General features: G+C 42.2%; 1 protein-coding gene and 1 long non-coding RNA gene across 2 annotated transcripts in view; one reads left to right on the forward strand and one right to left on the reverse strand.

The window, feature by feature from the left end:
• LOC136763518 (uncharacterized) overlaps nucleotides 1-2,561 on the reverse strand; it is a 32,251-nt gene extending 29,690 nt beyond the window's left edge. Inside the window, exon 1 of the long non-coding RNA XR_010820988.1 lies at nucleotides 2,394-2,561. This is a non-coding gene — a long non-coding RNA (uncharacterized LOC136763518). The remainder of the gene's footprint in view (nucleotides 1-2,393) is intronic.
• Nucleotides 1-23,287, forward strand: part of rspo1 (R-spondin 1) — a 31,103-nt gene that overhangs the window by 6,167 nt on the left and 1,649 nt on the right. Inside the window, exons 2-5 of the mRNA XM_066717572.1 lie at nucleotides 587-969; nucleotides 9,071-9,262; nucleotides 12,938-13,087; nucleotides 14,529-14,720. Of these exons, the coding sequence (XP_066573669.1) occupies nucleotides 876-969; nucleotides 9,071-9,262; nucleotides 12,938-13,087; nucleotides 14,529-14,720 (628 nt within the window). The 5' untranslated portion in view covers nucleotides 587-875. The remainder of the gene's footprint in view (nucleotides 1-586; nucleotides 970-9,070; nucleotides 9,263-12,937; nucleotides 13,088-14,528; nucleotides 14,721-23,287) is intronic.

The raw sequence follows: 23,287 nt of genomic DNA on the forward strand, positions 1-23,287 counted from the left end.
TTCTTTTGCTTTATTATTGCTGCGTGTATTCTGACTGGTTAAAACATCAGTTCACAGAGCTGGGGTTTAAAGGAGTTAGGATTTGAACAGTTTCCCATGGTCCCTCGGCTGTTCTTCCACATCAGATCATAGCACGTGTTCATATAAATATATATATACACCTTCAACATTGAGTTAGTACCTATCCACTCATATTTTACTGATTGTATAAGGATAATTGTATTTAAATGCTGTCCTTCTTGTACTATATATGATGTTTTAGTAACATCAGTTGTTGCCATTTCGTTAGACAGTTTGGTAATGATGTAAATAATTTGTGAATTGGACATACCAGCAGTTTGTGCTGACCTACACTAGCACCCAGTTAATCCAGAGTTGAATTTGCATTGCAGGGAGACACCTCTGTAGGGATCACACAGTCTAGTATTGTTGTATTTGTAGCTGCTGGAGTGTATTCATTCAGATGTTAACTCTGGGATAGATAAATGCTAATCCCTGAGGGGTTAAAGCAAAAATGATTCTCTGTTCCTACGAATGGACAGCTGTTATCTGTCATTAATAATGACCGTGCTTCTCTCTCTGCCAGGGGCTGGCACCGACCGATGCAGCGTCCCACGTAGCCGCGGCCTCGACGTCACGCTCAAATGGGTCTCCTCCAAACACCCGGGATCTTCATGGGTTGAATGTGGAAGAGCCGAGCGATTCACTCCCCAGTCCTCTCTGGCAGCGATTATGGCTTGTGTATTTGGACAAGAGTAAGGCATGTTTAAACTTGTACCAGTGAGTGGGCGCCGCCAGCAGTAAGCAGTCACCTGCAGAGTGGAAGCGATTGCACCCATCAGCCTGCCTGTGGACCTGACCGCTGGGCAGTTACTATGCAGTTTGGACTGGTTGTGGTGCTGGTTTTCTTAAGCTTAATGGATTATACCGGCAGCCTCAAGGTCTTAAAGGGAAGGAGGCAGAGACGCAGTAAGTACGCCGTGTCGATGTTCACTGTCCACCTCTTCCTAGCATCAGTATAGAAGATATAATCATGATTGTGCTTGCAAAGGAATAATATTGATTGATTGGTTAATTAAAAAACTGTATACATGATTTTTAACTTGATTGTTACATTGTTTTGTTCCACTGAGTTGTGGGTATTTGATCCATTTATGTTTCTAATGGTAATAGAAGTTGTTCTTTGGCAGCAGTGATGTTAACGGTGAAACTGGACGCAGATTGCTGGGCAGTGCCTCTTGTCCAGAGATGGAAGCTGCCCTTCTGCTCCTATTATAACTGCAATGATATATTGAGCTATGTCACTCTATTTAAATGTCATTTTCTAAAGTCAGATAAGTACAGCGCTGGTGTATTGCTATAGTGGTGAGCTACTATTGCTTCCCCAGATTAAACCATCTGAAAGGATAGTAACCCAGTCAAACGTTTGCACAATGTCCTAGCACAGTTTTGTAGAGTCCGGTTTGCGGTGATTGTCTAATTAAGGTTGTGCTTCTTGATAATGAGAACAAAACGGAAAGTTCTTCATAAATTAGCTCTATGCTTGTATATTTCAGCTTTCTCCCTTATTGTGCATCTTGTGTGCTGTTATTTACCTGTACATTAATTTATTTGAATCCTGTTAAAGAGGTTTTGGTCAGGAAACGTGCACTCTGCATTGTTCAGCACTGAAATCGAGGGTGCTCAGGGCCGGAGTGAAGAGGTGATGTTTTTCCCTTTGAAATAAACTGGGTGCAGGTTCGAGTTTGAGACCCTTTCAGAATGAGAGTGCAGACCGATCCGTGTGTCGCACTCCCCCTGCAGGACGAATGTGGTACTGGGGAGAAATGTCCATCGCTTTTCTTCAGAGGAGCTGCTGGAGTGTATTTATTTGGAGTTTTCCTCGTGCAGTTCTCACAGTATATTCAGTATCCAGTGTCATATACAGTATTTTTGTAGCAAATGCTATAATTGATATACATTATACAGATAACAAGGAATCCCCAGGAAGTGTTGTTGTTTATTTAAATAAAATAGTGGCGCTTCACTTTTATATTGAGCATTCCCTTTAATATTTGTAATTTCCAATGCTAACTGATGATTTTTCTTTTTCAACCAATTGATAAAATAGGCTTTTAACATATCATTGAACAGGTTGATCTCATTGAAGACCCCCCACAGAAGGCTGGAAATCAATTACTCTATCATTAAGAGTTGATCTTTTCATTGGCTGAAGTGGAATTGCTGCAAACTAACCTTTAAACGCTCTTGGGACATAACTGCCTGTCTATCAATGCAAAGAACAGTATATAAAGCTGGCAGCAACAACAGCAACAACACACACAGCATTTGGCACTGGTTGTCTCTCAATAATTAAATCACATCTGCAAATGTGGAGATATTAAACCGCTTACCTCTACATCACTGACACGTTCTTTAAAATATGGAAAGTGGAAGAAAAAAAGCAAGGCAGATATATCCTGAGAAGCAGATTTCTCCCCCAGGATCGTTCATGTCCACCTCCAGCTGGTTTGTGCCGAGAGAATTACAGTCTAAAGGTCAATTCGGGGGTTGTAAGGCAAACATTTTCACAATCATTTTAACTCAAATACAGGACTTAAGATACTCTGACTGTTGTTTTTCCCTCTGTGAAGCGGTGCTGTTGTTTTTCCCTCGGAGACTTGAGGGGTTTCCGTCCCCCCAGAGCTCAGTCCATAGTGTCCGGGTTTTAACGAACCAAAAGCCAGAGTCTCATTGTGCTTCATCCTCACAGCAGTGTTTTTTCTTCAGCATCCATGTTGATAGTCAGAGGAAAAATAGACTAGATTTGAATTTTGAGAACTTTTTTGTGTCTGTTCTTTTGGGTTGGAAATGGAGGTATTTATTTGTGTGTTTAGTTGTTTGTTTATTTAGCCTATTTATTACAATTTTTGCTTTTAGTTTAATTTAATAATAACATTGCTGTGAAATTAAACTGTATAAAAAATCCCCATTTTGTTGTTAACCGAACAGAACTTACACATCTCCACCAATTATGAATTCCTAACACCCACATTGATGGCAGCTTTAATTAAGGGTTGTTAATTGTCTAATTGAACTCATTCTTTAGCTCAGTTTTCTTAACATTCAAGTCACAGCTGATTCAGGCAGAGCTATCAAACCTGCTGGATCGAGGCCACCGAGGACTGGACTTGTGCAAACCTGATTTCTAATATCAAAACGTTGAAGATTTATGGTTTTCATATTTTATTAATTAAGTGCATACAAAGATTTTCCTCTTTTTCATTTTTTGGACTTGTGAAATAAGCCACATTCCTGGTGCGCAGTCCACAAAGAATCCACAAAGGTGTGATTCAAAAAGAGCTTAACATACTGACAAAGTGCGTTACTCTGTAAGAATCGCCGTCCATCATTAAAACGTGTCCCCCCCAGCCCCGCCTTCATGTCACCCTCCGCACCCCTCCCATGAATCGTGTCGCGCCGTTCTGCACACGGGGGATCGCAGCTCTGCAGAACGGACACGAGGTGGGTGTGCGGTGGCACTGGTGTTCAGGAATGCAAGGGTGTGACACAGCTCTCTCCCCCGCGTTTCTCGTAACACAACGTCAGTGCACCCAAACTGGGGAGCACATGGCCCTCCTCTGCAGAGGATTCGTAACTAATGCGCAGGACGACATGTTGTCTATACGGCCTTTCCACATGTTTTCTAAATCAAGCTTCCTCAGACACGTTAAATCGTCATAAATCAGAAAAACGTGCGTCAACATTATTGATGGCTTGAATATCCTGAATTTGGACTCTAAAGAGATGGAGCTGGAGTTGTTTGATGTACTCTTCCACATTAGCCTTACACATTTTAAATGACCCACAAACAAGTGCTTTTGCGATAACCACGCTCCCTGCATGCTGCGCTTCAGTACTTACTTCATTGGGAAACTGCACAGCGCATTTCTGAAGGAGAGGAAAGGTGGGACACAGTATTAAACTTGAGCAGCCTGTTGGCTAAAACATTACTGTTGTGCAATTCATATCATTAAAACTCAACGTGTTTACCTTTGTTAGATAACTACACACACATGACATGGGGGGGGATTTTGGAGACCCATTATTGTGTATTTTGGCCCTGCTGGGAGTTATATGGTAATAAAATATTTCATTAGCATATAAATAAGGGGTGTGCTATATTTAGTCAGGGCTGTTTGTTACCCTGATTCATATAACCTTCAATTAATGATTAGCCGTTATTTTTGAATGTCGAACAGTCCTTCGCACTCTCGCAGCATGGGAACGGCACTGGGCTGAAACATCCTGGGAACCGAGGACCGGGAGACGTTTATGATTTGCGTTTGAGAAATTGTTCAATCTCCCCAACTGGTGTGATTCAGGCCATCGAAGCACAAGTTGAACTCGAGGTGTTGTGATTGTTTTAAATGCACGATCAAGGTCAGTCAGATGCAAAGTGTAAACCGGCCGCAGATACTTCTCCGTACCTTCGCTTGGGAGGCTCAGGCACACACAGACACACACACACATGAATAAGGGCCACGTCATCTTTAGCACAAGTTCCCCTCCTGTAAAAGGCAAGTCAGAGCAATTCAAATAGATCTGAGGGTATTTCAAGCGACAGGTCACCCAGGCTGTGGTCACTCTGTCAGTATAACGGTATTTATCTCTGTATGGCATATGGAGACCAAATACACCATTCAGATGGTCTAATACTATCTCATTTGACCCAGTCAATACATGTTAATAGTCCATTCCAGTTAGCAAAATCTGTAGGCTGTTCTGCTCGATGTCCTTGGAGTTTATTAATCCTAAACGAGCTTTAAGCCAATCTCAAACCCAACTGCAGTATGTTGTGTTTGCCTTTCTGAACCAGCAGCACAGTTGTACTGGATACAGAACAGTATTGAAGTTATTGCTTTTTTGGTGCAACAAGCTATCTCTTGGAGTCTGGCCCAGTCGATAAGTGTATTAGTTTTAAATCAGATGTATTTTTCATGTTGGTATCTTTTGAAAATGTGTGAACACAGAAGCCTTAATTCGATCACTAGACAGGTGTCCTGGAAGTGAGGATAGTTTCCATTTTACACATCATTTTAAACACTGAGAGGTTGCCAGCTGTATTATATGGTTTTACTGTGTACACTGGTTTTACTGTAGGCCATTGTAGACCATTATTATAGGCAATGCTTTCTGTCAATAATTGCTAGTAATTAATTGCCACCAATTTTCCAATCTACACATGTCAATTTATTGCTGGCAATGTTGCTACCAATTTTCAAATTTCACGCATGCTTGCAGAGTTACAGTAGGACAGTCATCCCTAAAGAATCACACAGAAGGTTATCTTACTGGGCACAGATTTGCCTGTGGACATGACTGAAGACCACAGCTCTGTGTGCTAATTGCCTGGTGTAAATCTGTCCTAAAGGCTTGGTCGAGGGGGTGACCATTGCAGATGACAACAATCAAGCAACAGTGTCGGCCTGCTTCTGCTCTAGGTTAACCCACCTGGTTGATGCACCAGCAATACCCTGACAACATACAGTCAAGGGCGGTCAGTCATTTTCAAGCACCACTTCTCTTCCAAACCTCCTGTTTCTCTACAAACCGCCCGGGTCAGTGGGAGTTACCTGTTGGACCAGGCCTTCAGTTTGCACTCTAGTGAACTCCATGTCCTACTCTTTTTCTTCCCACAGCAGCTGTACTGTACCTGTCCTCCCCTCAGGACCGTGAATAGCAGAGCAACATTTCCAGGGTCAAATCAAACAGAAGACACAGGCAATCCCAGAACACTCCCGCGTCGTATTTCATAGTTGCGTGCCGTATTTTGCTACTATAGTGATTAGCTGTATGATTTATTTGTGCAGTACAAGCCCGTGGCGTTGCTGTTTCTTATTTATTCTGCTCAGTATCAGGCAATAGCAGCACTCAATTCAGAAGCAATTTCTCGATCGTAAATAGGTTCTGAACTAGAAATAGTATGCAGTGTACCTGGGGCAATATAGATTGATATGAGCATGCCCATGTGACTTCCTTAACTACAGGGGGGGATGTGCCAAGCTGATAGGTTTATATTATACTTTTTGGATTTAATTTCTTGTGTGAGGCTTGATTGTGCATATCCTACCTGCCTATCTGTCTATCTGTCTATCTTAAACGTGCGGTTTGACCAAGATCGCCCTCCAGTGCTTTCTCATTGAACACTTTACTACAGTCAGTCGATCAATCAATCAAGTCAAATCCCACCAACAACAAGGGAAGACACTCCGGACATGTCTGTATTCAGTCTGGGCCATCTCAAAGCTCTCCATCCTTTGGTTTCGGACAGAATGTGAACATCGAAGCTAAGTGGGTAGAGCTGTCAAATAAAAAATCCTGTAAGGCCGTACCATGTTCTTTAGCTCATTTTATGGGGTTAGTCGGATCTCTTGACATATTATTTTTCTCTGCTGGCTTTTGCGAAGCCGACATAAATCACTCAGAATGATTTAAACGTTCAAATGAGTGCATTCCTGCCTTCCTCGCTTAGCTTTTTCCATTTCAAACCTTTTTTTCCCTCTTCCCGCATTAGCTGGCGGTAAACAGAAATAATTCACAGTGACACCTGTTTTCACTGCCTGTGTAAAACGAGAATCTAAGAACAAAGGATACAGGGTTAGGCCAGTGCCAACGTCTCCTTCAATGTGTTTTCAAAACAGACACACAAACCGTAAATACGCTGACAGCAAACATATTACAAGACAGGGGTTAGTGATCGAAGCGAGCGCCATTGAGGAGGTCTATTCATCTTGTAGCTTTCTAAGACTTATACATATTTTTCCGAGGTGTGCGTGAACTCCGTCTCCACAGTAGCCCTTTGTGCATCACCCCTTTTGCAGTACAATTTTGACCTTTTTAATGAATGAAACATTGTTAAACAATACCTGTAAAGCATTGACCATTGTGCTCAATTAACATCGAAGCTAAGTGGGTAGAGCTGCTGTTCCTCACACGAAATGAAAAGTCAACACAACATGGAAGCTCACAAAAAAGTGTATTTACTTTTAATGTATTTTTTAAGGGGTGGTGAAAATACATGGCTTTTAAGTTTTATGAATGTTGGCCCATGTGTTTTGAGAGTTATATACTATTTAATCAATCATAAACCTATAATTGGCAATCAAAAACTCTATGGGTCTCAGTGTTTTTATACTGCTGTATAAAAATGTTACACTTAGTCTTCTTTCCAAATGTAGTATGTGTCAGTTTACACTTTATAATTTGAAACATGTCCTGTTTTTTTTTTTTTTTATGGTATTTGGAACCACAAATGTGATCCAAATGAGTCGAATCTCACTCACTTTCAGAAACCCATGAAAGTAAACAACTATCTAAATCAAACAAACTGGTAGTAGCAATGCCTTTGTAGCGTGTTTTGCTAATGTAAATAAAATCAGCATTTTGGCTTTATGATCAACTGTACAGGGGTGTAATCAGGTACATTATAATTACAGGTGACACAGGTGTTTGGCAAGTGTGTCTTTCGTGCCACTAATCTAGTTCAAACTACTGATTTAAGTTATTTAGTTTTATTATTATTACTGAAAATTAAACACTGTTTCTCTCCTTCACAGTTTTAACACGGTTCCCCATGCGAGGTTACTGAACTTTGTATCATATAATTGTTTGGAAAGGTAGCTTTTACCACTTGACTATTGGTTTATCTGTAAGACAGCATGTCTGATGGATTGCTGTTATATAGATTGATAATTTATATGAACTATTGCATTAATAAATCACTCATTGTAAAATTATTATCGCCGCAAAGCAGGATGTGTCCCTTGACTTGTCTGATATATAATACATTCATGCATTTGCTTCAGGGATTAGGCCAACTTCCAAAAAAGTAGATACAAGTACGCATTGTTTCCCCATTAGGAAGAGATAAATTAATCTAAATGTCTTTAATTTTCTTCAACCGATCAATGTGATGTATTGAGAGTATTCCTGATCCGATTCATCCAACTGATGACATTTCACAGCATGGTTCTGGGTCAGTTTGTCAGTTTGGCAAAGGAGATTATTACAGAGACGTGTGACCCAAGAGAGGTCAAATATACCGCTTTGTGAGGTATAAGATGTCTCTGAAGAACTATGATTTTCCACATTTTCACATGTGCCTGTAGTAAAAGTCCATCTCACGGAGAGGCTTGGAAAAGCATTTCCTAATCTCGAACAATACCTTGTCTGTGTTACGGCCCATGCTTGAGAAAGGCTGAAAAGAAATCATAAAGCTCAATCCACTCCCAGCGAAGAAAAGAAAAGTACTGCATATGGGATAGTGTGGGAAAGATCTAGTGTTCTGGTTTGATTCAGGCTGTAGTTCAGACCCAGAAAGCATGGCCTAGCACTGAGACTCTGAACTGTGTGTATCGACAGGAGACGGAGATGCTAGACCTTAATGCTCATTGTTGGGCCTCTGCTCAATGTATTCCATCCACATCATCCTGACACAATATGTGTTTTTTCAGATCATTTAAGAGCATCGGACAGGTTTTTTCTCTTCCATTATCAAAGTTTATTCCTTCATTCCAAGCGAAGTACATTTCTGTAGCGCCATAAAACCCTCCTTGTTGCGTGCCAGCTCTCGCTAAGCACTTACAGTCTTGCGAGGCCCTGGGCAAACAAGGAAATCTGCGATGGTTAAGTTGACATTAAATATTAACTTTCGATCGCAATATAATTAACTGTAATCGCCGTTACGTGCGGGGCTACATTGGTTTGTGTTTGATATTAACTTAACAAGAGATGCTGGAGATAAGCGTGCTGTTTGTTCCAAGGATGTGTTTGTTTGTTTGGTTTTTAAACCACGTGAACCACAAACAAAGCTTGTTTATGTAAGCCTTCAGGTGGTACTTTATTTTTCATTCTGTTCTCCGTGAGTTGATGTTGAACTGTGATATTCTAGCTGTGTGGCCTTAGAAGTCAAACAAACAAGGTGAAATAGCCTAAAAATGGGTCTAAAGGAACATGTTGTTTGTGGGATTTCAAGAAGTCCTCTTGTATGAAATGCTATATTAAGTTTTGTGTTTCTCCTGTCTTGCAGTAAGCACTGAAGTCCCCCCGTCATGCTCGAGGGGCTGTGAGTTGTGCTCTGAATACAACGGGTGTCTCAAATGCCTGCCCAAACTCTTCATCCTCCTGGAGAGAAATGACATCCGACAGATCGGAGTCTGCTTGGCATCGTGTCCCATGGGATACTTTGGGGTTCGAAACCCGGACATGAACAAGTGCACCAGTAAGTATCCAAAGAAAAATGTATTGGAAGCACAGCTGTTGATGTGATGTTCTCCCAGTTGATGATGATCTGAGGAGACGTTGTGTCAAAGTGGACAAAGTAGGCAAAGTGGGCAAAATGGTCCGCCAGCGAATAGTTTGAGTTTGTAAAGTAATCACTGGTCATCCCAGTAAACGACATGCACAGATTATTCGTGTTACAATCTAAAAATCAGGTCACAAATAATAGTGTTTTTCTGGGCTCTGGCAAATTGTCTTCGGAGAATCGTGTTTTATTCATTTATTTATGTTACCATGTTCATGTGAAAATACGCTGACTTGAAAAGTAAGCCCTTCTCCAGCATTGCTAAAAAAAAACAAGCTTAACACAACTGCCTTTTCTGAACTCTTCTGAAGAACACATAAGCGGTTTGTAAAAAACAAAAGGGGGGCGAGAGAGAGAGAGAAGTACAAATAAGCAAACGCAAAGCGTGTATTTATAATCTTGCAGCTTTAATCATTTCAGCTATCCCAGATCTCTGTGCATTAGTCGTTGTTAGTTCGGTGGTAGTGTGGCCAGCTCTTCTGCTTGCAATGTGTTGCCAAAGATACTTACAGTGTATTTGTCTCCCTCACTATTAAGAATGTGCGAATACACAAACAAACATAATATATTGCTTTGCTGTATTTTAAGGAACATCTCTGTTTTGGCCTCAAACAAAAATCCTAAAAAGATAAGTGTGGATGAACACACACACACACCAAAAAGCTGTTAAATGCTTGTTACTTTTTAAATGTAATACAAACACGGATTGTAATGAACTACACGATGCAAAAATGTTTTTTGTAAGAGCATTACAAATCAGCTTGCTGCAAAAAGTCTCTAAGAAAAACAAAAACGAACTTTAATCTTTCAGGAGTTTCAGGAGTGTGTTTCTTTTCAAGGGCAATTGCACATCAGGGCAGCTTGTAGTCGTTACATTTTGTAACAGCTTGGAAATCTGGGCTTTCTTTCGCAACTCTACTTAATATCGATCAGATGTTCGAAAGTTGCTTCGCTGGTGTCTTCCAATCCTCTCGAAAGGTGAAAACAAAATAAACCAAATCCAAATGTCACATGAAGGTGTGGGAAGTGGAGTGGAGCACAAACCTTAGCAACACACTGTCAGGGACTTACTTGACACAGTTATTTAGCTCAGTAACTATTGCTCATTTAACTATACTTACTTACCAATGGTATCTTTCCATAGTTTGTTGAACACTGATTCAGCCCAGAGCCAGCTGCAGAGGCTCCAGGTGACTGAACTCAGTGCAAGTGCATGTTACGGATCTAGTGAATGTGATGTGATGGCTAGGAGAGTTTAACTTCAGTGTGAGTTATTTGACCAGCCGGAGGGGCACGCACGCAGTATACAGTGAGGGAAAAAAGTATTTGATCCCCTGCTGATTTTGTACGTTTGCCCACTGACAAAGAAATGATCAGTCTATAATTTTAATGGTAGGTGTATTTTAACAGTGAGAGACAGAATAACAACAAAAAAATCCAGAAAAACGCATTTCAAAAAAGTTATAAATTGATTTGCATGTTAATGAGGGAAATAAGTATTTGACCCCTTCGACTTAGTACTTGGTGGCAAAACCCTTGTTGGCAATCACAGAGGTCAGACGTTTCTTGTAGTTGGCCACCAGGTTTGCACACATCTCAGGAGGGATTTTGTCCCACTCCTCTTTGCAGATCCTCTCCAAGTCATTAAGGTTTCAAGGCTGACGTTTGGCAACTCGAACCTTCAGCTCCCTCCACAGATTTTCTATGGGATTAAGGTCTGGAGACTGGCTAGGCCACTCCAGGACCTTAATGTGCTTCTTCTTGAGCCACTCCTTTGTTGCCTTGGCTGTGTGTTTTGGGTCATTGTCATGCTGGAATATCCATCCACGACCCATTTTCAATGCCCTGGCTGAGGGAAGGAGGTTCTCACCCAAGATTTGACGGTACATGGCCCCGTCCATCGTCCTTTTGATGCGGTGCAGTTGGCAAACTTCAGACGGGCCTGTACATGTGCTTTCTTGAGCAGGGGGACCTTGTGGGCGCTGCAGGATTTCAGTCCTTCATGGCGTAATGTGTTACCAATTGCTTTCTTGGTGACTATGGTCCCAGCTGCCTTGAGATCATTAACAAGATCCTCCCGTGTAGTTCTGGGCTGATTCCTCACCGTTCTCATGATCAGTGAAACTCCACGAGGTGAATCATGCATGGAGCCCCAGACCGAGGGAGACTGACAGGTCTTGGCCATGGTGGAGAGTTTGGAATCTGATTGATTGATTGCTTCTGTGGACAGGTGTCTTTTATACAGGTAACGAGCTGAGATTAGAAGCTCTCCCTTTAAGAGAGTGCTCCTAATCTCAGCTCGTTACCTGTATAAAAGACAGCTGGGAGCCAGAAATCTTGCTGATTGATAGGGGATCAAATACTTATTTCCCTCATTAACATGCAAATCAATGTATAACTTTTTTGAAATGCATTTTTCTGGATTATTTGGTTGTTATTCTGTCTCTCACTGTTAAAATACACCTACCATTAAAATTATAGACTGATCATTTCTTTGTCAGTGGGCAAACGTACAAAATCAGCAGGGGATCAAATACTCTCTGTATTTCTAATAAATAAAATGTATCACTTCATTGCCAATGCATTAGCCTCTGGAAAGTGTCTGGGTTTTATTCTGGGCAGTTATTACAGTAACCCTGTCCGTGCCATAACCTCTCCAGTTCGTGCAGAGTAGTCCTCTGATTTGTCCATCCTTGTATGTGCTTATTTGGAAGCAACAGCTAGGGTCAATCATTGGTCTTCACAAGTCTGATCTTAGCTATCCAAAAAAGAAAAGTAACGCTGCAAACTGTCAAGCGCTGTCTTTCAGCAATCCATCAACATACTCCTGCTTGTCAGACTGCGATATGCCACCAAAGCGATCAAAGCGATCTAAAAATGTCAAGCATGTACTTCATCAAACGGTGGGAAGCAATTATGCGTTTTAGTGCAAGAGGTGTCAAGGTGTCAGACATTGTGGATTTGACTTCCTGTTCCTGCCAAATGATCGAAATAAGCTCCCTTATCTCTTTATTGTCTTTATATTGAGATGGAGATTAGTTATAAAGTAATCCTTGGACCAATTCAGATACATGTTCTAGTTTAATTCCACTTGGAAGAGCAGTAAACTTTGTAAGTATAAAAAACTCAAACGTGCCCTGTCTTTCTCCACGAGGAAAAGCTTTCTTTCATGTGGCATCTGCAGCTTGTTTTCAGATGAAGTAACAGTGTACATAGAGTTACAAACGTTTTACATATGTACTGGTGTGTTGTCTGAAAGGGACCATGGGTCGGTGTACCATTGACATGCCTGTTTTTAATGTACACTTGGAAGCAGTAGAAGAAAAACTGCAGGAACACTGGTGCAATACACTTTTGTGTGGAGCATCTCTTTGCAGTGGAGCATAAAGTTGTTTATTCATTGCTGACAGAATAGTTGTACATGAAATCTGAAGGAAGACAAGGTCAAGAAAGTCACATCACACCGCCCCATGCTTCTACAGAAATAACTTCCAGCCCAGCGATGTGCCTGTCTACAAAAACTGTCCTGTGCCGAGTTCCTGGACAGCCTATTGACATGGCGTTGTCTCTGTCTTTTTCTTTTTCTTTCAGAATGTAAAATAGACAATTGTGAGGCGTGTTTCAGTAGAAATTTTTGCACAAAATGTAAGGAAGGCTTATATTTACACAGAGGGCGATGTTACTCCAGCTGCCCAGAAGGCTTCAGCACCGCTAACGGGACAGCGGAGTGCACCAGCACGGGTGAGTGTCCCCCCGTTTCTCCCCGGCAGGAACCGTGGGACCAGTGGCCCATCACAGAGCACTGAACTTCTTCCCTGTCCAGATTAAATTGAATTCCTTGTGATGCTCGCTGCTTTAAAAAAACAATAATCTCTATAATTGCCTAGTTAACTTCATAAGCCCCCTGCATCTATTTGTTTGTTCGTTCATGTGTCTACTGTCTTTATCCTGCCTGTCAGGGGTTACATGTTTTGTATTATTTCTTTGTGGACTTTCTTCCCGGAATTGCGGTGGAATTGTGTGCCAAACACTTTAAAATGTTACATTAGAAACTGGTTTGCATAAGTGTGAAAAAACTATTTTACAAGAAAGTTCATATTAGGTTCTTAATGAAGGTGGCTTGGCTATAATGTAACACTGGGAACGGCCGGTGGTAAGTTAGTTTAAAATGTGCACTGGAAACTTACAGCGTTTTCTAAAACTGGGAGGAAGCCAGGCCTGTGTAAGTTTTTTTTATCTTTCAAAAACACATCTTTAATGCTGTCTGTCCAACATTGAAGAACAGCAGCCGAGCACTGTTTTTCAGGGGGTTTCTGCTGTTCTTAATTTTTTAGCAAAGCCTGCCTTGGATGAAAGTCTGTGGGAGTGAAGAATGTATTGATTTATTAGAAAAATATTTCTGTCATAAGTAAGCAAACACTGCGCTAATAGCATTCATCTTGGGGAAGAAACGCGTTTCATCTTAGTCGAGTCGTTGGAAGCGGCCGAAACGCGTAAATTCCTCAGCTGACTTCTTGGCGTGTCTTACGGCGGCGTCTCTCGCTGGATCGTGCTGTGGTCTGTCTTATCGCTGGTGTCCTTGTTTAACATTCACATTGCTTTGGTCGTGTCGGATCTCTCTTGTTGTTTTAATCACGATATCAATGACTCACCCGGGCAGTAAAAGTGAAACTCTGGGGTTCTCCGTCAATTCGAAACAGGCCGACCAGATGGAATCACGGTCTCGCAAAAATGTAATATAGCATTAGGTTACCAAATTGCATGTACAGTGTGTCCACTTAGACTTAGTGAATTGGAGTGTCAATTCAAATAATACGCAGACAGAAACCCTAGTCTCGTCTCTATCCGTGGAAAGTGGTTGGATGAGAATGGAGTGCCCATAACTCACTTTAATGGACAGCCTCTGACCACACAGGATATTGTGGTAGACGTGATTTAAGGAAAGACTGATATTCTCTTCCTAAAATCAGAAACAGGACTCGGGCCGGCATTGTAGTCAGCGCATAGAGCAGGGGGTTGTGTCGATCGCTCACAAAACCCTCACTGTCCATCGGCGTGGAAGAGCTTTTTCAAACGCGCTCCACCCCTCTCGTCTCCAGTCTATTCCAACATCCCTGTCATTTGCATTGGTGCCCACTATGGCCGAAGCAGCATCTCACGTCTCCTCTCCTGTGTTTGGCAGTGCAATGCGAGCTGGGCGAGTGGGGGCCCTGGGGTCCGTGTACCAAAAAGGGCAAACTCTGTGGCTTCAGGAAGGGCACACAGAACCGGACGAGAGAGTCCCTGCAGCCCCCCAGCCTGGACCCATCCCTGTGCCCCCCAGAAACAGAAAACAAGAAGTGCACTGTACAGAAAAAGCCCTGTGGCAAAGGAGGTGAGTTTGTGTTTTGTGTTATTTTTTAAAGGTAGGTGTATGAAGACTGTCCGTGGCATAAAACTACAATTACACAGACTCCTTATCCTTCCTCTAGTGAGCAAAAATAGACGACTGTTTGTATTAGAGAGAAGTCTGGGAAAGTTAAAGATTAATTCGTCCATTCTGGTGGAAAAACTGATATATCTTCTCTTTTTAATCTCTTTGTGTGCATTTGTTTTAGGTTGGAATAATTACAGGTCAAGCTATTTTCATAAATGAAGACAACTCAGAATAACTCTCCAAACACAACATTTTCACATTAACCCACAGACGCATGCAGTGCCGTTCAGACGTGTGTGTGAACATGGCGCGTGTTGAATGCTGCGAGAATGTTGTGTGTTTGAGGATCTCGAATCATTTCATTGGATTACTTTGAAGAGCTGCTCACGATGTGCCGGCGAGAGTCTTTATAAACCACATGTGTGCCACACATTGACCACGAGCGTAACAACTGGCACATCCCCGGTGAGAATAAAGGCTGGCATGAGATCGTGACAAATGAGGCTTTCAGAAACAAGACAGAACAAAGCTGGGCCTCGCATGTGTCTGAGGCTTGGGATTGACGGGGCTGGTGGAAAGTTATCCTCGCTGTGACGTAGAGCGGTTGGATATCGTTTCTCGGACCATTTATCACTTGGCAGAGTTTGTATAAATATGTAGAGAAACATCGCGGCAGCTCCAAGATCTTTTCTGTTTTGTGTTAGATTTCACTTCCATTCAGCGATCTTCGTAAGTGGACAGAACTAAAGTGTACGTACTTAAGTTCATTGGAATAAGAACTCAATTGTTCTGCTTTCGGTAAAAGATAAACTTTCCAATTGCAGGTGTATTCATACAAAACACTTTTAGATGTGGGTATTGATTTCCCCCATAAAGAATGATACCTGATGTTTCATTAAAACAATGAAATTGTACAAATTGTACATGTTTTGTTAGGTTATAGTGTTCCCATTGGCTTTTTCTGGCTCAGGGTTTTATGTTTGGTATGTTCGGTTTGTTGAGGTGATTATTTCGTGCAAGCAAACTTTATTCCTTTGTAATCCACACAATATTTTATTTGTTATTCGAGTGTAGATCAAAAAAGAAGCCCAGACTGTATTTTGAACTTTCGCAAAGTTGTTTCTCGGTTTCTCGATTACTAGCAGGTTGTTGAGGCCAGGGAAACGAGTGATATCCCCACCCTTTATTAAGTTACTGAAATGTTTCGCACTAAATCAAAGGACAGAGATGCAGGTGTTTCGGCACTCGTACTGCAAAACGTGTGGAACTTGACATAGTTTCGTATACACATTGTTTTAAATCGTAATCTTTCAAAGGAGTTTTAAAAACTTTGCACACAGTTCATGTGCAGCCTGTCTTCTGCAAAAGCTTTACTGTTTGGCCTGAGACCAGCGCTTTGTTGATACCTAGATAAAATATAAAAAGAATAGAAAATGTATGATACAGTCCTGCCATATTTCTTTGTACCACCTGTGGAGCCGCCTCCGTCAGGCTGAGAGCAGCCCGGGTGAGAAATGGCTGAGACAGTGTGCATAGTCAGGACTACATCAGTGCAAGGCTGATGTTTTGAATTTATAACTTTCTTATGAAATCCCCCGAGCTCGCCCAAGACTCGGCAGCTGGAAGGGATTGTTGGGAGACTCAGACACGCAGTTGTAGCGCTGGAGAAATGGCAGCGCTTGAAAGCCAGCGCACCGGAGAATCAATCAGTCTTTGGAATGCAGCACTTGATTGGCTGATATGTGAATTGATAAGGATAGGTGTGATTACAAAGGGTTTGTTACAGTCCAGGGCTGAGATTTATTTACCTCACTCAGGGTTGGGATCGATTCCAAATCCCTTTTTCAGACCCATTTCAAATTCCAGTTCCAGTTCCTTTGGCCATTGACTTGGCTTTCCTGGAATTGAATTGGGAAAGGAATTACAAACAGAATTGGATTGGAAAAACTGGAATTTATATATTTAATAGTTTATTAAAACTACTCTTGCGTAATTTAAACCTTTTTCTAAAATAACAGTATTTTCAGATAACCCACTTCTGTTCTGTTGTTGTAATCAGATTGTTCACACACTCTTTTCTGTACAGTAATGTGGTGTTCACCGTGCACAAAACTACTCACCAGATCCTCTCAATGAAGCCGCTATAACAGCGTTATTGTAAAGGAATTCCTGTAGAAGATTCCCCCCCATCGAGTCGTGGCTGGACCAGGGGAGAGCCACGCTCGTAATTATTCAGAGAGGAGTGAGATCGCCGCTCGACAGGCGGTGACAGCGCGGCCTGAGAAATGAGAAGTGCATTTACATTGCATGACGCCTGCTCCCTGGAAAGAATCCTACTTAGGGTTCAGACGAATAATTAATAGTGAAATATTATAAACTGACCCATAAAAATGTTACGAAGCTTGCCAGATTTTTTTACTTTGTAACTCAGGGCATGGGGGGGGCTTGAAACAGCACATGTATGATAAGCTACTTAAGTCTTCCTTAGGCCTTACAGACCAAACTCACAAATTACTACCTGCTGAAACTGCGGAAGGAGAGAGGAAGCGAGTATTTTCCTCCCAGTGTGTGCATTTTTTACAAACATGTGCCGTAATAAACAATGCAGTGTCTGTCTTGTGAATTATCTTATAAATCCTTTCCTGCGAAGACTTACCTGTCTACATAAAGTGCTAATGCATCATCTCTGTGGACAGAAATGGCAGCTAAGTTAGGAGTTTTTGAAGTGCACATTTTCTAACCTTGAGAATCATTTTCGGCAATTGCCTTTGCTGGACCAGTGAAAACAACAAATTAATACAGTGAGGGAAAAAAGTATTTGATCCCCTGCTGATTTTGTACGTTTGCCCACTGACAAAGAAATGATCAGTCTATAATTTTAATGGTAGGTGTATTTTAACAGTGAGAGACAGAATAACAACAAAAAAATCCAGAAAAACACATTTAAAAAAAGTTATAAATTGATTTGCATGTTAATGAGGGAAATAAGTATTTGACCCCTTCGACTTAGTACTTGGTGGCAAAACCCTTGTTGGCAATCACAGAGGTCAGACGTTTCTTGTAGTTGGCCACCAGGTTTGCACACATCTCAGGAGGGATTTTGTCCCACTCCTCTTAGCAGATCCTCTCCAAGTCATTAAGGTTTCGAGGATGACGTTTAGCAACTGGAACCTTCAGCTCCCTCCACAGATTTTCTATGGGATTAAGGTCTGGAGACTGGCTAGGCCACTCCAGGACCTTAATGTGCTTCTTCTTGAGCCATTCCTTTGTTGCCTTGGCTGTGTGTTTTGGGTCATTGTCATGCTGGAATACCCATCCACGACCCATTTTCAATGCCCTGGCTGAGGGAAGGAGGTTCTCACCCAAGATTTGACGGTACATGGCCCCGTCCATCGTCCCTTTGATGCGGTGCAGTTGTCCTGTCCCCTTAGCAGAAAAACACCCCCAAAGCATAATGTTTCCACCTCCATGTTTGACGGTGGGGATGGTGTTCTTGGGGTCATTCCTCCTCCTCCAAACACGGCGAGTTGAGTTGATGCCAAAGAGCTCGATTTTGGTCTCATCTGACCACAACACTTTCACCCAGTTCTCCTCTGAATCATTCAGATGTTCATTGGCAAACTTCAGACGGGCCTGTACATGTGCTTTCTTGAACAGGGGGACCTTGCGGGCGCTGCAGGATTTCAGCCCTTCACGGCGTAGTGTGTTACCAATTGCTTTCTTGGTGACTATGGTCCCAGCTGCCTTGAGATCATTAACAAGATCCTCCCGTGTAGTTCTGGGCTGATTCCTCACCATTCTCGGGCAGTTGTTGTTGCCGTCCTGTACCTGTCCCGCAGGTGTGATATTCGATGTACCGATCCTGGGCAGGTGTTGTTACACGTGGTCTGGCACTGCAAGGACGATCAGCTGTCCTTCCTGTCTCCTGTAGCGCTGTCTTAGGCGCCTCACAGTACGGACATTGCAGTTTATTGCCCTGGTCACATCTGCAGTCCTCATGCCTAAGGCTAGTTCACACAGATGAGCAGGGACCCTGGGCATCTTTCTTCTGGTGTTTTTCCGAGTCAGTAGAAAGGTCTCTTTAGTGTTCTACGTTTTTATAACTGTGACCTTAATTGCCTACCGTCATGTTCATTAATTGTTTATGGTTCATTGAACAAGCATGGAAAACATAGTTTAAAACCTTTATAATAAAGATCTGTAAAGTTATTTGGATTTTTACAAAATTATCTTTAAAATACAGTGTCCTGAAAAAGGGACGTTTGTTTTTTTGCTGAGTATATAAAGACTCTGGAAACTGTACAAATGCGGAAAAGTGCTATACAGTACATTTACACTCACCTAAAGGATTATTAGGAACACCATACTAATACTGTGTTTGACCCCCTTTCGCCTTCAGAACTGCCTTAATTCTACGTGGCACTGATTCAACAAGGTGCTGAAAGCATTCTTTAGAAATGTTGGCCCATATTGATAGGATAGCATCTTGCAGTTGATGGAGATTTGTGGGCTGCACATCCAGGGCACGAAGCTCCCGTTCCACCACATCCCAAAGATGCTCTATTGGGTTGAGATCTGGTGACTGTGGGGGCCAGTTTAGTACAGTGAACTCATTGTCATGTTCAAGAAACCAATTTGAAATGATTCGACCTTTGTGACATGGTGCATTATCCTGCTGGACGTAGCCATCAGAGGATGGGTACATGGTGGTCATAAAGGGATGGACATGGTCAGAAACAATGCTCAGGTAGGCCGTGGCATTTAAACGATGCCCAATTGGCACTAAGGGGCCTAAAGTGTGCCAAGAAAACATCCCCCACACCATTACACCACCACCACCAGCCTGCACAGTGGTAACAAGGCATGATGGATCCATGTTCTCATTCTGTTTACGCCAAATTCTGACTCTACCATCTGAATGTCTCAACAGAAATCGAGACTCATCAGACCAGGCACATTTTTTCCAGTCTTCAGCTGTCCAATTTTGGTGAGCTTGTGCAAATTGTAGCCTCTTTTTCCTATTTGTAGTGGAGATGAGTGGTACCCGGTGGGGTCTTCTGCTGTTGTAGCCCATCCGCCTCAAGGTTGTACGTGTTGTGGCTTCACAAATGCTTTGCTGCATACCTCGGTTGTAATGAGTGGTTATTTCAGTCAAAGTTGCTCTTCTATCAGCTTGAATCAGTCGGCCCATTCTCCTCTGACCTCTAGCATCAACAAGGCATTTTCGCCCCCACAGGACTGCCGCATACTGGATGTTTTTCCCTTTTCACACCATTCTTTGTAAACCCTAGAAATGGTTGTGCGTGAAAATCCCAGTAACTGAGCAGATTGTGAAATACTCAGACCGGCCCGTCTGGCACCAACAACCATGCCACGCTCAAAATTGCTTAAATCACCTTTCTTTCCCATTCAGACATTCAGTTTGGAGTTCAGGAGATTGTCTTGACCAGGACCACACCCCTAAATGCATTGAAGCAACTGCCATGTGATTGGTTGGTTAGATAATTGCATTAATGAGAAATTGAACAGGTGTTCCTAATAATCCTTTAGGTGAGTGTATATTTGTATAGAAACAGAGAAAGCTAATTAAGACTTACCAGTTTTATACTGAACTTTTTTGCAATCACTTTTTTTTGAACCTGCATTTTCAAAACCGACATATTTAAATTTAGTTTTGGACACAAAAAAGTATAACCTTGTATAACATTATTTATTTGTTTGTTTGTTTGTTGGATTGTTTGTTTATTATCTGTATGTCAGATCATGCATGAAATGTTTTCTGTGCATGGTAGTGTAAAATAACACTCCTTCCTTTTTGTTACTTGAAAACATATCTGTACTGGTGGCTGCAAGTTGCAAGCAAAATGTTAAATTACAGATCATCCTAATAAATCTCCTTAATTGGTAAACCAGTCTGTACTAAAAGCCTGGAGTGGCAATGCTTGTATAACACAAGTGATTTAGTTGCCTCAACCTCCATAACATATGATCCATGTTAAGAATGCCAAGTTTTCTCACTTTTTGTGTTTAATAAGCATTTTTGCGGAGATAGGATTTAACTCATTGCAGTGAAGAGAAGAAATGGAAAACGTCTGGAATGCTGTTTACATTGTGAAAGTGTTCTTGCTCCAGCGGGCTTCTCTGAATCGCCCTGTAGGCGTGTGTGTGATTGTGTGAGTGTGGTGTGTCAGAGAGACCACAGACATACACAAAGTCCTATTCCAAAAGAAAAGGTCCTCATGCTTTTTGTGTTGGTTTCAAATGCCTTTGCTGGGAACAACATAAATGCACTTCAAGTACTGATGCAGAACACAGGCAGACATTATACTGAGCAGTAGCACTTCGTGGCCATTAATACTGGTGGGGCGATCCCTGAATCGTTAGCTACGCCCACTTTGGAAATCGTTAATTGAAAGCCATGGAAATTGGAAGTGGAAAGTGGAAATCAAGCAAGCGGAGTTTTAGGCTATAAGACAATAGACAGTAAATAGCCTACTGAGACCACTGCAGCTAGCCCACAAAGCGCTGCGGGTGCACATACTTTAAAAGATGGATTTCCTTTATCCTATAACCCAAGTGTCCCCAACAAAAACAACACGAGGATAAACTAAAGTCTAGAAATTAGCCGACTCCAATTTAAATGTGTTTTCACAACAATGAGAAGGATATTTTAGTTTGTAAATTGACAAGATATAGGATCAGCCTTCAGGAGTCAGAGGGTTGCCGTCTCTTTTCAGTTTATTTCGTGTTTCTTTGCCCGTTTGGAAAAGTGTCACGAAGAAATCTCTCTCCCTGTGTCAGTCCATATATCTCCTGCTCACAATGACCAGAACAACATGCAGGGGAAGCAGAATACTGTACTCGGTGTAGAGCAGCCACAGAGATACCAGTCAGGCACTTGAAAATGCCCTGTTGTACGTTTTCCCCTTGTCTTTGTTGAATAAATGTCTGGTCTGTCGGGTCCAAGCTTTATAATTACCAACTTCTTGCAGTTCCTATATTTGACCACATGGCAGAAACCTGCCTGCTGATGTAGGGCGCTGAGATCCCCTGCCCCAATATTGTGAATCACTGAAATGGTGATTTTAATATCGATACTAGTTGTCTAATTTGATTAATTGATTGTACAGAAACTGGGTAATATTCATTACAAAGTAATTTATGATGTATTGATTTGGATAATGAGTTTATGAGGAAGAACTATGATATTGAGTAGATCTAATTACAAATGATCTGACTATTGTTATGATCAGCAGGAAGTGGCTGAGAAAGTGATGTGTGGGGGCAAGGCCACAGGGAGCTGATATATCTGTGGTTTAGATGGTTGGAGGTGTGTTAAACGTCTTTCTGCGAAGAGAATGAAGCAACCAGTCCACCATAGATAACAGTTGGTGGGTGTCCATCCCTGAAGCCCGTCTCAAGAAGCGCCACCAGGATGCACTCCTCTGACGTCAGCACAGCCTTGTATTGGACGATCACCCATCAGCTTATCTCTGTAATATCCAGAATGGCATCTGCGCCCATGAATAAGCCGCAGCGCCGCTGTCGGGAAGTGGCGGCCTCCTCTCCAGCTCCCCGCAGTGTTGATCCCGTATCCAGGCAGCTTCAGCGGCCCTCGATTCACAACACCGACAATATAACAAACATTTCTCATTACCAGTCTAAGCAAGGGAGCTGCGAGCAGCGCCTTTCGTTACTGTTTTTTATCATGTTTCAGGCACTTGAAACCCTTCTAATGGCTGTTTGTGTTCCCCTGCCAAGCCAGTTAGCCACTTAAGACGGTTATAGGCAACTGAAACACAAGCAGGGCTGAAGTGTGCTGAAGGAAGCGGAGAGAAATCGGAGAGCTTTTGGATAAGAGTCAACCGTGAACGCCAGGGCGATGGAATAGAAATGTCTTGGGTTTTTTCCACGTGCTTTGAGGGACCTTTTCCATGAAAGAGACAGTGGTTAAAGACATCGGTTCAGAGAGTCCCTTCAGCTTCCCCACAGGTCCGAGTCGGTGTCTGTTGTTCAGGTTTAGCACATTGACTGCCTTTCCAGCACAGAACATGATCAGTTTTGTTTCTGCGGAGCCTGGTATCTGTCTGGTATCATGTTGTTTTTATCAGTAAAAGTATGGATGCGTTTTTTCTCTGCTTCTATGTCCAGGGCTTACAGACGTGGTCCTGGAAAAACCATTGCATCGCATTGAAAGCACGTTGAGCCAATCATTGTCTAATTAAGTCCTTCAGAGCTAAGCTAGAACAATAAAACAAAACCCCCTTGTCTCTGGTACCACGGCAGCCCATCCCCTGTTGATTAATCAATGCACCATGCAAGTGATTGTAGATTTATTTCTGTTGCTTCAAGTTGATGGCAATTATGCAAGCATGCTATCACTTGTACTGGTCAACCGAGGGCGCTACAGACGCAGTCGGACCGTAAACCGCAGAGCATCGATGTTGGTACAGCTGAGTAGCAAACACGTTGTCATTAGCACACATATTTGATGGTAGGACTCACTTTCGAGACCTTCTGTGAGG

Source organism: Amia ocellicauda, chromosome 11, assembly GCF_036373705.1.
Source record: "Amia ocellicauda isolate fAmiCal2 chromosome 11, fAmiCal2.hap1, whole genome shotgun sequence".
Classification (NCBI taxonomy): domain Eukaryota; kingdom Metazoa; phylum Chordata; class Actinopteri; order Amiiformes; family Amiidae; genus Amia; species Amia ocellicauda.